Below are 14,868 nucleotides of genomic sequence, written 5' to 3'. Positions count from 1 at the left end.
TGATGCCTTGGCATAGGGTCCAAGTCTCCTGGATCACGTTCGGTGAGAAAACCACGTTCCCGAAGGTTTCATTCCGTTTGGACTCCGTTTGATATTCCGTTTCTTCAAAACACTGAAATAGGCAAAAAAACAGCAATTCTGGACTGGGCCTCCGGTTAATAGGTTAGTCCCAAAAATAATATAAAAGTGGAAAATAAAGCCCAATATAGTCCAAAACAGTAGATAATATAGCATGGAGCAATCAAAAATTATAGATATGTTGGAGACGTATCAGTCTCCGAGCTCTTGAAATGATCTGTAGTGATAAGGATCAATAATTTTCAGTTTTTGACACATCATAAAACTACATGGGGGTTGCACAACTCCAGCGCTAACTGAACAACAAATATCAGTGCGCAAGCTTTAGCATATCTAGGTAAAGTTCTCAATGAACAGAGTTTGTGATGGAAGGTTCTTCAGTGAATTACAAAATCAAGAATTCAAGGTACAGTTCATCAGAGAACATAAGCAATACCATTCCTTTTTGCATAAATAAAAAAAGAGGATCAAAACAATTAACAGAAGAAAGAACCACCTTTTGGTTGGCAAGCTTTCCCTTTCAGGGAACCCACCCTTGTTAGGCAAGCCTTGTGGCATCTATAACCCTGAAACCACACGTAACTCACCATCAGAAAACCGAACTTTCAAGCTTCCTATTAAGGGGTATTTGGATTTCTAACATCCACCAAAAGAATTAATCATGCAATCAAGATATGTAGGTAAACAAGAGAAAGAAAGCTTTTCACTACAAATCTCATCTAACTTTGTCATATTCTCTACTCTCCCTCGTGTATTCATGTTTATAGCATCAAAATTTGAGAACTATACCTTGGGAATAAAAAGGGCGGAATATAGTTCATGCATTATTGCATCAGCTTCTAGGTCCGTCAATCAAAAAAATCCCAAGCATACAAATTGAATAAACTACCAACAAAAAACTGAAAGAACAAAGTAACATAAAAACACTTTGACTAAAAAATGTAGACCTACTGTAATCGACACTCAAACGGTGCAAATATAAAATGATGCCAACCACTGATTATTCATGAACCCAAACCATAAAGATGACTAAAGTGCAGAAAAGTGAGTGTCCAAACATGCATAATCATTTGTTTGACCAACAACTCCCCTATTTCAGTTTATTTTGAGGCCAGACCAGGTTCAGAATAATAGCAATGCTAGACAAGACGATAATGAGCTTCTGACCATGTTGTCGAGCAGCAAGAGTCGGATAAGGCGTGGTGGCCGCACTCGTGGGCGATTACCCAGATGCTGTTCATGACGCAGCCCTGCACGACCCAGTAGAGCGGCCAGGTGCCCAGCTGTTGCATGCTCGGGAGTGCTAGGATCCAGACCAACGCGGCGTACAAGAGAGACGCGATGATGATGAGGTCATAGACCACATCGGAGAAGGACTTGATCACCGAGCGCTGGAAGCAATGAGGCAGGATTGATTTCTTGACCTGGGCCAGCGTGAACGCTGGCTTGTCCGTCGGCGCACGCTGGAAGATCTCACAAGCGCCAGCGCGGCCGAGCAGCTCCTGCTTCTCCCGCTCCTTCTTTGTCATTCTGCCGCCGGCACCCATGATGGTACTGACAACAACAAAAAGCACTGGTGATTAGACAGTGTGCATGAAGGTATATATATAGTATATCATTCAAGAACGAAGATATATCCTGCATTGTGTGTGTATCTGTTTGTCAAATGAGGCTGAGCTAAACTTTAGTTCATGTTCAGTCAAATTTTAGACCCAATAAATAAACAACAGGTTGAACTGGACCGGCTTTCATTCATGACAACACATGTCATTCAGTAAGCTATACTTGGATAGTTAACTGATTGCCAAGCTAAGTAAAAAAGAATTGAAACTGTAATTCAAGACTTTTGATTTGAAATTCAACAAAAAATACAATTGATTTAACAATGTAGGTCATATGTGTCACCAATGTAAAGAAGAGCTTACAATCCGAGCCAATATAAAAGACATGCATCGTCCATAATGTTGCAAAACAAAAATCCGGAATTGGCTGGAAAATTCAGACTAAAAAGATCAACAAGTGCAGAGAAAGGACTGATTTCGAAAAGAAAAACTACTACTACAAGCTGCAAGAAAAACTACTACTATAATTTAATAATTGCACTGTAAAAAGAGCTTATGTTTCACCGTAAAATCTACTGCTACAATATGTAGATCTTTAGGAACGCTTCCACCTCCAATGCATACATTTTATGCTTCCACAAATACCAGGGAAGCCATTTGATGCACCAATCTGCAGAAGCCTTATAGTGTCCGCTTCATTTGGTACAAGGAGATATCTCTCTTCAAAGATCTCAATGACAACCTTCAGAAATTTCTTCAAAACTTTTATGACCATACTCTCTTCAACTGCAATCTATGCTTATCAATTTTCTTGAGCATTTAAATTTAAAGTAGCAAAAAGCAAAACACACCCTAAATCATCACGCATAAACTGGTTTGCGTCATGGATGTGCCAAATAAGAGCTTTAGTTGAACACATTACTACAACACAGTAGTTTTGAAATTATTACACATGGAGTAAGCATGCTAACCTCTCCATTCTACATTCCACGTATTTCTTCAAGAACATCTAACATTCAGGCTGAGCTCCTATCAATTTTAGGTAGGCAAGATAGTACTTCTTCTCCTGTTTGAACCTGCAAAAATGATTGTATGCATCCTAAGTGTATACAACATGATCTCTGAACATAGTTGTATTCAAAGCATATGAACAAAATACTAATTGGATTAACTGCTACAATCATCTTCTGAACCTAATCAAGGGAAACAACATGGAGCAAAAATCTCCAAATAACACACAGCCAAGCTATTTTTATGCAGTGTTGTACAAGTTCAGAGAGAGAGAGAAGCTCACCTCGGTGTGTGACATTAGATGCGCTCGCTGGCATGTGCGCAACCACCAAAGCAGTGACCGTGGTCTTGACCGTCCACGCTCATCGGCTCGCCGTCACCTCCCACTCACCTCGCATCGACCGAGCCACCTCCTGGACCTCGAGATCTCCTCTTCCTCCTCCAGATCCTGGCCTGCTGCTTCGCAACACGGAAGGCCAGCCTCCTGGAGAGGCTGTGGCGGCAGCGGGGATGCGGGATGGAGACAGGCGGCGTGTCGTGAGAGAGGAGAAGGAAGAAAGGGAGGGGAACCGCAGGAGGATGGGGAGCTGGCCATGGATGAGACGAGCGAGGAAGGGATTGGGTGCGGCGCACATGGAGAGGATTTGGGCAGGGGCGGCGTGGATCTGGTGGGTGGAGTACGCCGACTGTCGCCGACCTCCTCACGACGGACTGACTGTTTCCTACCCTCATCAACCACCTCTCCTGTCCATTCATCTCACCACCGAGCTCGCCTAACCCACGCCAGATCTTGAGCCAAGCCTCGCTGACGGGCGCAGACAACAAAGAAAAGGAAGGTGAAGTGGAGGGGCTATCGTGATGGATAAGTAGAAACGGTGGTGGAGGAGGAATAGCAGGCGGCGGCGAGACCCCGGGGCGGAGGCCATGGCAAGGCAAGGAGGAGGGATGGAGGAGGCGGGAGAGGCTGTGGGGATCGAGGGGAAAGGGGGCTAGGGTTTGGGTGGTGGCTGGTGCAGGAGTGGGACCAGGCGAGGATGGATTGGCTGCGGGATGCGAGGTGCGGATTGGCCAATACCTCATACACGTGGCCACCGCCAACCCAGCGAACAAGCGCGCGAGATGAGCCAACTCGTCATTGGCCAGTCAAAACAACTGCGAGGTGAAAATTGATTTTAACTGCTGTGAAGATCCAACGGCTCAAGCGCGCCAGAAAGGCAGATCGGACGGCCGACGAAGCTCCAATCGGGGGAGCCTTATGGAGGTGAGTTGGCTAGCCTCTTTATAGTTTTAAATTTCTCCAACATTAATTAAATAAGAGATATTGTGATATCCCAACATATCCATGTTCCAACATGGAACAACTTGCACTGCACCTACAACTAGCAATGCTATAAGAGGGGCTATGCAAAAGCGGTGACATAGCCAAACTATGGTTTGCTAGGAAGGTGGGTTAGAGGCTTGACATGGCAATGTGGGAGGCTTGATAAAAAAGTGGTAGGTAGTGCGACATAGTGATAGAACGAACAACTAGCAAGCAAAGATAGAAGTGAAATCGGGGGTAATGAACATCCGAACGATCTACGTCAAAGAACAAGTGTCGATGACACACACGGTGAAAAGAACTGAGAGCCGGTGTCTGTGCATACCTGAACCTCGATGTTGGCGCCACTTTCTGGGCGAGCCCTGATCTCCTTGACAATCCCATGCCTTTTATTGCAGGCTATTTGGATGATCGCCCAATGGATTGGCCTTCGAGCCACGCTTCATGTGCATGGTGGCAAAGTAGGGGTCGACCAACTTGCGCTCATCGAACTCCGACTTGATGCGCTCCCAGTACGTGTTGGTTTTATGGTTCGTGTCAGTGATCGGGTCGAGGCAGACGGTCTTCCATGCTTCGGTGAGGCACTCGTCTTCTTTGGACGTCCACTTGACGCACCGCTCGCCGGTCCTGGCCCCTCGCTTCTTCTTTATCCCTTTCCTCGCCGGCACAGGCGCCGGCTTCTCCTCCTCCTCCTTGCCGTAGTCGAGCTCGTCATCCATGTTGCCAGCGAGGTCCATTGTATGTCTTGCACCTGGAACCTGGGGGAGGTGGTGGCGGTCGTGCCGCTTGTGATGATCTCGTCCATGTCGGCTCACCGGCTGCGTACGCAACATGCAGGAGTGCAAAGGGCGATGGTCCGTAGACCCCTGGGCGCTTAGGATATAGACTGACGTGCTAGCGTCTTTGTTGAGCCTAGGTAGGACTACGGTGTGTTGGTCGGCCGAGGCCGGTCATGACCTGACGGTGTGTCTGGCCGGAGTTGATCGAGTGTGTTGGGTCAGTTTGTGCACCCCTACACGGAAGTATTCTATCTATTCGAATAGCCGTGTCCACGGTAACGGACCCTCGGAGTTGTATCCCGATCGATGCACTAGAACTTGATGTTGACGCATGTAATGGAACTGATTGCTCCGGGATTGCTTTCTCGCAGGGAGTCGTGGAAGTGATCTCTGGGCGATGTTACAACATAGTTACTACTATTATAATATATTACTCTTATCTCTCCTAATGCTGCAAGATGATTGAAGATGCTAGTCTTCGATAGGCTAGGCTTCCCCTTCTCTTCTGGCATTCTACAATTCAGTCCACAGATGCTACCCATTTAATTAACACCGATGCATACGTAGTGTAGATCCTTGCTTGTGAGTACTTTGGATGACTACTCACGGTTGCTTTGCTCCTTTTCCCCCTTTTTCCATTCTTCTCGGATGTCGCAACCAGATGGTGGAGCGCGGGAGCCAGACAACACCGTCGACGATGACTAGTACTACACCAAGGGTTCCTACTACTACGTGGACACCGCCGACGACCAGGAGTAGTTAGGAGGCTCCCAAGCATGAGGCCTTGCCTTTTCGATCATCGTAGATGTTTGTGCTAGCCTTCTTAAGGCAAACTTGTTTAACTTATATCTGTACTCAGATATTGTTGCTTCCTCTGACTTGTTTGTAATCGAGCTTATGTATTCGAGCCCTCAAGGCCCCTGGCTTGTAATATAAAGCTTGTATTATTTTGGTTTGTGTCTAGAATTGTGTTGTGATATCTTCCCGTGAGTTCCTGATCTTGATCATATAGATTTGCGTGTATGATTAGTGTAGGATTGAATCAGGGGCGTCACAATCTTTGCGTTGGATTGAGTATTATGAATCTGAAATTGTTTGATGCATATCGTATAATCAACTCAGGGATACTCGTTGAAGGAAATATGCCCTAGAGGCAATAATAAAGTTATTATTTTATATTTCCTTATATCATGATAAATGTTTATTATCCATGCTAGAATTGTAATAACCAGAAACTTGATACATGTGTGGATACATAGACAAAACACAGTGTCCCTAGTATGCCTCTACTAGACTTGCTCGTTAATCAAAGATCGTTAAGTTTCCTGACCATAGACATGTGTTGTCATTTAATGAACGGGATCACATCATTAGAGAATGATGTGATGGACAAGACCCACCTGTTAGCTTAGCATTACACTACTAGGGAAAAGCCTATACACAGAATTTTACCAATAGCGCTGTACAAAATCAAGCGTTGCTGCTACTTAGGAGCAGCGCGCGTAAATAAACCGCGCTACTGCTATGACTTTAGCAGTAGCGCATACTAGCGAAAAGCGCTGCTGCTACGTTTGAACTGGGCGCACATGGCTAGCCCAACCTAGCAGTAGCGCGTATAATGGCCCAGCGCTACTGCTAATCTCCTTAGCTGCAGCGCGCTTACGTGTAAAGCGCTCCTGCTAACGGAAATAAAATAAAGTGAAAAACAAGTAGAAAAGTAAATGAAAATGAAAGAAATAGAAAAAGGAGAAAGGGAAAAAATAAAATGTAAATAAAAATAAAAGAAAAAAGGGAAAAAAGGAGAAAGGAATAGCAGTAGCGGGTTCTGCAGAAAATCGCTATAGCTGCAGTGTGTATTCCAGAACACACTGTAGCTAACTTAGCAGTAGCGCCCTTTCTGGAACGCGCTACTGGTACTTCTGACTTAACCACGCGGTTCGTCCTTCCCCACGGCCACTTCATGTCGGTGTACTAGAATAGGGGTACCCTAGAACCCCGAACTTGTGCACGGGCAGTTGCAGCACCCCGCGGCAAGGCTTGCCGGGCGAACGCCAAGATCCTCCATGGTCCCCTTGCAGCCATTCAAGAACAAAGTATTTAAGCTCAGGAGACAAGGCCCCGGCAAGAGGAGCTTGCCGGGAAGGCCAACCAAGGCACGCCAAGGAACTTGCCGCGACGCGCCACACGCTCCGGCAAGGCAACAAGGCCCCGGCAAGAGGAGTTTGCCGGGAAGACCAGCCCAGGTACCTCGAGGCCCGGTGAGCGACAACCTTCCTGACACGACAAGATAACATCAGCGGCAAGGCGCTCGCCGCAGCAGGCGGCCACTCTGTGCCCACGCTCCAGCACATCCACCAATGTGTCGCCCTGAGGGCCTCTCCAGGCGCGCGTGGCGGGAGGCTGTGCAGCCAGCGGTGCGCAGTGGCATGTGAAGCTGACAAGATCGCCATCGTGGCGAACGGTGGCGCCCCTAACGGTCCTTTTCTGCACTGTTTGGGCAACTCAGACGGGCATTTAATGCCCTTGTCCCCTGCCGTCAGGGTTAGGTAGGGTACACTGTACAAGCAACTGTACCAACCACCTTACTTTTTACATTTGTACCCTCCTCTGCGTTGCCACCTGTCGGTGACCCCTTTAGCGTATAAAAGGAGGCCCATGCGCAACGTAAAGGGGGTTCGGACAGTTCGCTTCGATTCATTCGTAGCCCAGAAAATACCACGCTCTCTCTCGAGAGCAAGAACACAAGATAATACCACCAGACAAGCAGCAGTAGGAGTGTTATCTCTCCGGAGAGCTCTGAAGCTGGGTAAACTGCTCATGTGCTTCGCCTCGATCCGCTCTTCGTGCTATCTCTGCCCCCCACCGAACCGAAAGGGGCCCGGTCCGCCGGCCCCATAGGTGTTCGTGGATCAGTTTCCCCCGACATCTTTGGCGCGCCATTGCGGTGCAGGCTGCCGGGGGACAAGATGACAAGATCCTTGCCAACTACTTCCCACTGGTGCTCAAGCCCAATGTCAGATCCTGGCTCATGCACTTGCCGGACAACTCCATATCCTCTTGGGCTGATCTGTGCCATTAGTTTGTCGGCGCCTTCACAGGCGGACACAAGCCTCATGGCCAGGAGAGTGATCTTCATCTGCTCGCCCAGAAGGAAGGAGAACCCCTGCGCAAGTACATTCAGAGATTCAGCAGTGTGCAGCACAACATCCCAGACGTCCACCCCGCCGCGGTGATCAGCGCGTTCCATCAGAACGTGCGAAACTGCAGGATGCGGGAGGAAATGGCGATGTGCAAGATCAGGGACGTCAGTGAGTTATATGCACTGGCCGACAAGTGTGCACGTGCTGAGGAAGGGAGGAGACTCCCCGGAGAAAATATAGGAGCGGGAGGATCTGACAGTGAAGATGCTGCCCCGGCAAGAAAAAACCGGCGGCGGAACAATAGAAAGAGGAAAGGCAAAGAAGTGCTAGTTGTTGAGCAGTCCGGCAACGGTGGTGGCGCCAAGGAAGCCAAAGCTGGTGACTCCTGCAAGGAGGTTGCCGCGGAGGTGGCGGTCGCCGACAAGCAGGACGTCACCAACAAGCAGTATTGCAAGATCCACCGCACCAAGGGCCATGATCTCCAGAACTGTAAGAAAGTCGAACAGCTTGTTGAGCAACAGAAAGCTGAATACAAGCGGCGCGACAAGGAGAAGGCCCAGGAAGGTGCTGGGGGATCCGGCAAGAAATGTCCCGGCCGAGGAGGACGCCGCGGCAAGGCCAAGCAGCGGCAAGGAGACAGACCTCCTCGCGGCCGCGACAAGGATGAAGATGACGACGACGATGAAGACATGGATGATGAGGAGACTGATGAGCAGGAGTTCCAGAAAGCCACAGAGGTCCTGTGCGTTGACGGTGGTGCTTCTCTGCATGCCTCGCACCGCCAGCTCAAGCAGTGGGTGCGGGAAGTTAATGCAGCAGAACCACCCATCGAGTCACGCAAGCCTCTGAAATGGTCCGGCACGCCTATCATCTTTGACATTGAGGACCATCCTAATCGCATAACTGCGGTCGGGTGCTTGCCGATGCTGGTTTCACCAACAATCCGCAACCTCAAGGTCACTAAGATGCTAGTTGACGGCGGGGCCGGCTTGAACCTGATCTCCTCCGCGGTGCTTCAGAAACTCCAGATCCCTGACAGCGAGCTCGAAGAGACCGGTACATTTCAAGGAATTAACCCGGGAAGGAGCAAGCCGAAGGGAAAGATCACGTTGCCGGTAACATTTGGCAGCGAACTGAACTTCAGGACTGAGAGGGTCACGTTTGACGTTGCCGACTTTCCATTACCTTACAATGGAATCCTTGGCCGACCGGCACTCGCCAAGTTCATGGCAGCCTCTCACTATGCGTACAACGTACTAAAAATGCCAGGCCCGATAAGTGTCATCTCTGTCCCTGGCAACAAGAAGGATGCTCTTATCTGTGCTGACAAGATCTACCGGGAAGCAGCAGCCACAGCAGAACGCAAGACACTTGCCACTGAAGCTCCCGGGGGGAAGAAGAAGACCAAGTCCGGCAAGAGCTCTGATGCCCACTCCGGCAAGCGCACCTCTTTGGAGTGTTGCGCTACCGTCGAGGACGCACCATCGAGTTCCACCGGCAAGTGTAAGAAGGCAATGGTAGCTCCACCTGAGACCAAGAAGGTGTCCGCCAAGGAGGTTGGCACTGGTGGTACCTTCACCATCAGCGCCACTCTTGACCCCAAATAGGAAAGCGCGCTCGTTGCTTTCCTGCGGGCGAATGTCGACGTGTTTTCATGGCAACCGTCTGATATCCCCGGTGTTCCCAGGAAAGTAATTGAGCACCACCTTGCCGTCTGTCCTCATGCGCGGCCCATCAAGCAGAGAGTCAGGAAGCAGGTAGTGGAGCGCCAAGAATTCATCGCAGAAGAAATCAAGAAGTTGGAAGCAGCAGGCCTTGTCAGAGGAGTGCTCCATCCCACGTGGTTGGCCAATCCTGTTGTTGTGCGCAAGGCTAACGGGAAATGGAGACTTTGTATTGACTTCACTGATGTTAATAAAGCTTGTCCCAAAGACCCATTTCCCTTGCCGCATATTGACCAGATTGTTGACTCCACAGCCGGATGTGATTTGCTTTCATTTCTTGATGCATACTCAGGATACCATCAGGTCTTCATGGCAGAAGAAGATGAAGAGAAAACCGCATTTATCACCCCGTGTGGCACGTACTGCTTCGTACGGATGCCTTTCGGTTTGAAGAATGCCGGTTCAACATTCGCAAGGGTAGTCCACCACGCTTTTGAGCCGCAGATGCACAGAAATGTGGAAGCCTACATGGATGACATAGTGGTCAAGAGCAAGAACAGGGCGGCCCTGATTCAAGATTTAGACGAGACATTTGCAAATCTACGCAAGATCAACCTCAAGCTTAACCCCGAGAAGTGCGTGTTTGGAGTCCCTTCCGGCAAGCTTCTCGGGTTCTTCGTGTCTCAGCGGGGAATTGAAGCCAATCCCGACAAGATCAAGGCCATTGAGCAGATCGAAGCACCAAAGCGCGTCAAGGATGTACGAAGGCTTGCCGGTTGCGTGGCTGCTCTCAGCAGGTTTATCTCTAGATCTGCTGAGTGCGCCCTACCATTTTTCAAAATTCTGAAAAAGGCAGGTCCAATGAAATGGACTCCGGAGGTGGAGGCTGTGCTGCAGGACTTGAAGAGATGCATGTCCTCCACTCCAACACTTGTCGCACCTAAGCCACAAGAGAAGTTGCTGCTGTATATAGCGGCGACCAATCAAGTGGTTAGTGCTGCGTTAGTGGCGGAGAGGGAGGCGGATGACGAGCCAGCAACCATGGCAGATTTATCCAGCGACAAGTAGGGGGCTTCACCGACAAGCTCTGGTCCCGACAAAGATGGATCTGCGCAGGAGCATGATAAAATGCCGAAGAGAATGGTGCAGCGCCCAGTTTACTTTGTCAGTTCTCTTCTGCAGGGAGCTAGATCAAGGTACTCTGGAGTGCAGAAGTTGCTTTTCGGCCTCCTCATGGCCTCAAGAAAGCTGCGCCATTACTTCCAAGCACATGAGATCACAGTCGTCACTCGCTTTCCGCTGAAGAGGATACTGCAAAATCCAGAAGCAACAGGCAGGATTGTCGAGTGGGCGCTGGAACTGTCAAGCTTTGGCCTCAAGTTTGAGAGCACTTCAACTATCCAAAGCAGGGCATTGGCAGAGTTCATAGCAGAATGGACGCCAACAGCAGATGAAGAAATTCCAGAGATGAGCATCCCCGTCAAAGAGGCAAGCAAAGAGTGGCTGGTGCACTTTGATGGTGCCTTCTCACTGCAAGGCGCCGGCGCGGGCGTGCTGCTTGTCGCACCCACCGGAGAGCACCTCAAGTACGTAGTCCAGATGCACTTTCCCAAGGAGCAAGCAACCAACAATACTGCAGAGTATGAAGGATTGCTTGCCGGTCTCAGAATCGCAGCAGACCTTGGGATCAAGAAGCTCATTGTCAGGGGTGACTCACAGCTCGTCGTCCGACAAGTGAACAAGAACTACCAGAGTCCGTTAATGGAAGCATATGTTGATGAAGTGAGGAAGCTAGAAGAGCACTTTGACGGCCTACAAATGGAGCATATCCCAAGAGCTCAGAATGACATTGCTGATGGCCTATCAAAGTGCGCCGCACTAAAGTTACCTGTGGAACTAGGGATCTTTGTGCTCAGGTTGACTCAACCATCCGTAACACCATCAACTGGACAAAGCAAGAAGAGGAAGTTGATTTCTGGTGACTACTTTCCGGCAGAGCTCCCCGAAGCCGCCGCCAAGAAAGTCCCCAAGATCAACACCAAGGTTGCTGAGGGGCAGTCTGCTCCGGCAAGCCTTATGGTTTGTTCCGTTGAAGCAGACGCTCCCGACAAGTTTTGCTCCGGCAAGCTTGCCGGGGAACATGAAGCTCCGGCAGGGCCGCAAGTTCTTGCCGTGGAAGCGGATGTTCCCGCAGCAACAGATGTGCCTTTAGTCCTTGTTGTCGAGCCACGAGCTCCAGCATGGGCACAGCAGATTGTCCATTTCCTTCAGACAGGGGAACTTCCCGAAGAGCAAGAAGAAGCGGAAAGAGTAGCCCGACGGTCAAGTATGTACCAATTTGTCGATAGCATACTGTACAGAAGAAGACTCAATGGTGTGAAATTGAAGTGTATTCGCCGGGAAGATGGACAAAAGCTGTTGGCAGAGATACATGGAGGCATATGTGGCCACCACATTGGCGCAAGAGCACTTGCCGGCAAAGCTTTCCGGCAAGGTTTCTTTTGGCCGAAAGCCCTCCAGGATGCAACTGCACAAGTGACCAAGTGTGAAGCGTGCCAGTTCCACTCCAAACAGATACACCAGCCAGCTCAAGCTCTCCAGACGATCCCTTTATCCTGGCCATTTTCGGTCTAGGGGCTCGATATCCTCGGCCCCTTCCCCCGAGCTGTCGGGGGCTTTGAGTACTTGTACGTCGCAGTCGACAAGTTCACAAAGTGGCCGGAAGTGCAGCCAGTGAGGAAGGTGACAGCACAGTCAGCAGTCAAGTTCTTCAGGTCAATTGTTTGCCGTTTCGGGATCCCTAACAGGATCATCACCGACAACGGCACGCAATTCACGAGCCGCACCTTCATGCAGTATGTCCAAGACCTTGGCGCCAAGGTATGCTTCGCTTCTGTTGCTCATCCGAGAAGCAACGGTCAAGCAGAGAGGGCAAATGCTAAAGTGCTGCGCGGGCTCAAGACCAGAACTTTCGACAGGCTGCATAAGTGCGGAAGAAACTGGATCGAGGAGCTGCCGGTGGTTCTTTGGTCGATCAGAACGACGCCAAATCGAGCCACTGGCCAGACACCTTTCGCTCTAGTCTATGGAGCAGAGGCAGTTCTCCCCACGGAACTCGTATACGGATCGCCTCGAGTGCTCGCTTATGATGAGCTTGAGCAAGAACAGCTGCGACAAGACGACGCGCTGCTCCTTGAGGAAGATCGTCTTCAGGCTGCTGTACGAGCTGCTCGATGCCAGCAAGCTTTGCGCCGCTATCATAGCGGCAAAGTTAAAGCCAGAAGCTTCGAGGAAGGCGACCTTGTTCTTCGGCGCGTTCAGTCCGCCAAGAATTCCAGCAAGTTGACGCCGAAGTGGGAAGGCCCTTATCGGGTGAAACGAGTCACAAGGCCCGGCGCTGTCCGCCTTGAGACCGAAGATGGCATTCCGGTGAGCAACTCCTGGAACATAGAACATCTTCGTAAGTTTTTCCCATAGGGCGCGGTTGCCGGAACCCGTTCCGGCAACCACCTTTTGTACAAGTCTTGCCGCTGTTGCATGTAATCCTTTGTACAAAGCCGGGCGCAGATCCCGTGCATAAGTAAAACCCCATGTGCTCCGCACAACTTGTCCATTTCATGCATTAGTTTCTTTCTCGCATGTGTAATCTGACACTTTGTGCAGCACCTACATCCGTAAGCAATAACGAGCCGAAGGGCTCCATATTATTATTTTCTCTTCTTTCTTCTTTTCAACAAAGGAAAAGGAGGTTCCCTCGCACACAAATTTGCCGGGGGGGAAGGAGAAGATTGTGGTATGGACCAGGCGTCGTTCAAGCGAAGTCTTGCCTTGCTGGGAAGCAAACGACAGAAAAGCTAAGTTGCCAAAGTTTGAGCAATCACTTTTTAAAATTTTGAGTTATCTTCCTCGAACGACCCTGCTATGTATGGAAAACCTGTGCGCGGAGGAACCAACTCGTGGCTAGTTGCGCCCTTACTTTGTTTCGAGTCCGCTCAACAACTTAAGTGTGCTGCATCTAGTCGCGACAAGGTTCCTTGTCAGAAGCGGCACCGCCAGCAGGCTGCTGAAGTTCCGCACTCAGTGCTCGCGGCTCGGGTGCCTGCGCCGACAAGTTCCCTAGAAGCGTAGGGTAAAAACATACAAAGAAAGGAATCTAGTAGAGGAAATAACATAGCAATTGATAACAGAAATAAAGTTATATTACAGGATAACTTGTCGCAGCTCTAACAGAATGTTTCCATAACATGATTAGTAGCGGGAAGGGAAAAGAAGAAATGGATGACCTAGTCTACGCGTCCGCCCTCGACTCTCTTGATCTTGCTCACCTTGTCCACAATGGGTGCGACAAGGGTCTTGAGTGCATCCATATCGGCGTCAGGCGGCAAGGACCTGAGGACGTTGGTGAAGCTGAGGCCTGGATTGCGGAAGGCCACCTTCATCAGCACCTTCTGGAGAACCCCGGCACAGATTTTGCGCGACTCGTCGGCCAGCTGCTTCGGGATCCTCTCCCGGAGTCGCTGGAGTGCCGTTGCCATGCCCTTGAAGAACAGGCTGAGCTTGGCGCTAGGTTGAAGACTCTCGTCGGAAGGATACCCAAAGTCCTCCATCCCCAGCTGCGCCAGCTCCTCGTTGATGACTGCGGCAATGTTCACCAGACCCTCGGTCCAGTGCTCCACAGTGTCTCTGAACGAGTTCTTGGTGACTGCAATGCTCTCCAGCAGCGCCGCGTCAGCCTTGACCTTCTCCGACAAGGTCCTCTCCCGCTCCTTGGCGGCCTCCAGCGTTTGCGTCAGCGTGGCCAGCTTCAGCTCCAGGTCTGCTTTGGAATCCTTGGCGGCGCTGAGTTCCTTGCCCCTCTCAGCGAGAAGACCTTGCAGCTCACCATGGGCGGCAGCATCCTTCTCACGCTCACGCTTGAGTGCGGCAAGCTCCTCGCCGCTCTTACCAATGTTAGCCTCCAGCTGCGCCACCTTCTCCTCCAGCTCTTTCTTGGCGGCCTCTGCAATTGCCGCAGCGTCCTTTGCCTCCTTGAGCGCCCCGCCAAGTGCTTGCTCGCGCTCGGCGAGCTCTTCCTTGTAGCTGTCGAGGTTGGCCTTCCGCTGCACTAGTTCACCTTCCCACGCGGACTGCTTCTCGGCGGACAGCCTTTGCTCCTCCTTAGCTTCGGCCTTCCCGAGAAGGAAGGCCGTGCGCTCCTCGTCGAGTCGCTCCCGCTCCTGCGCCAGGGACCGGAGAGCTTCTTGATTTTGGCCCCGGAGCTCCTCCGCGCGCTTCTCCATGTCAACTCCCGCCTTCGCGACAAGCGCTTCCCGG

At 50.5% G+C, this 14,868-nt stretch overlaps 1 protein-coding gene across 2 annotated transcripts; it reads right to left on the bottom strand.

Moving 5' to 3' along the window:
• Positions 1-213: 213 nt before the first annotated feature.
• Positions 214-3,621, bottom strand: LOC119359374 (fatty acid desaturase DES2-like). Of its 2 annotated transcripts, none has more exons than XM_037625594.1 (2): positions 2,612-2,706; positions 214-1,632 (listed from the first exon to the last, which is right to left on the bottom strand). In XM_037625594.1, exons 1-2 carry the CDS (start codon positions 2,647-2,649, stop codon positions 1,218-1,220), a joined length of 453 nt encoding a protein of 150 aa, XP_037481491.1. In that variant the 5' UTR covers positions 2,650-2,706; the 3' UTR covers positions 214-1,217. The 2 variants fall into 2 exon arrangements, 1 of the variants encoding a protein (XP_037481491.1); XR_005172498.1 differs by lacking the exon at positions 2,612-2,706 and adding an exon at positions 2,935-3,621 and having other exon boundaries at positions 1,255-1,632.
• Between the last annotated feature and the right edge of the window lie 11,247 nt (positions 3,622-14,868).

This window comes from Triticum dicoccoides, chromosome 2A, assembly GCF_002162155.2.
Source record: "Triticum dicoccoides isolate Atlit2015 ecotype Zavitan chromosome 2A, WEW_v2.0, whole genome shotgun sequence".
Taxonomy (NCBI): Eukaryota; Viridiplantae; Streptophyta; class Magnoliopsida; order Poales; family Poaceae; genus Triticum; species Triticum dicoccoides.
The sequence above is the reverse complement of the archived record's forward strand: the minus strand, read 5'-3'. Positions and strand labels throughout refer to the sequence as shown.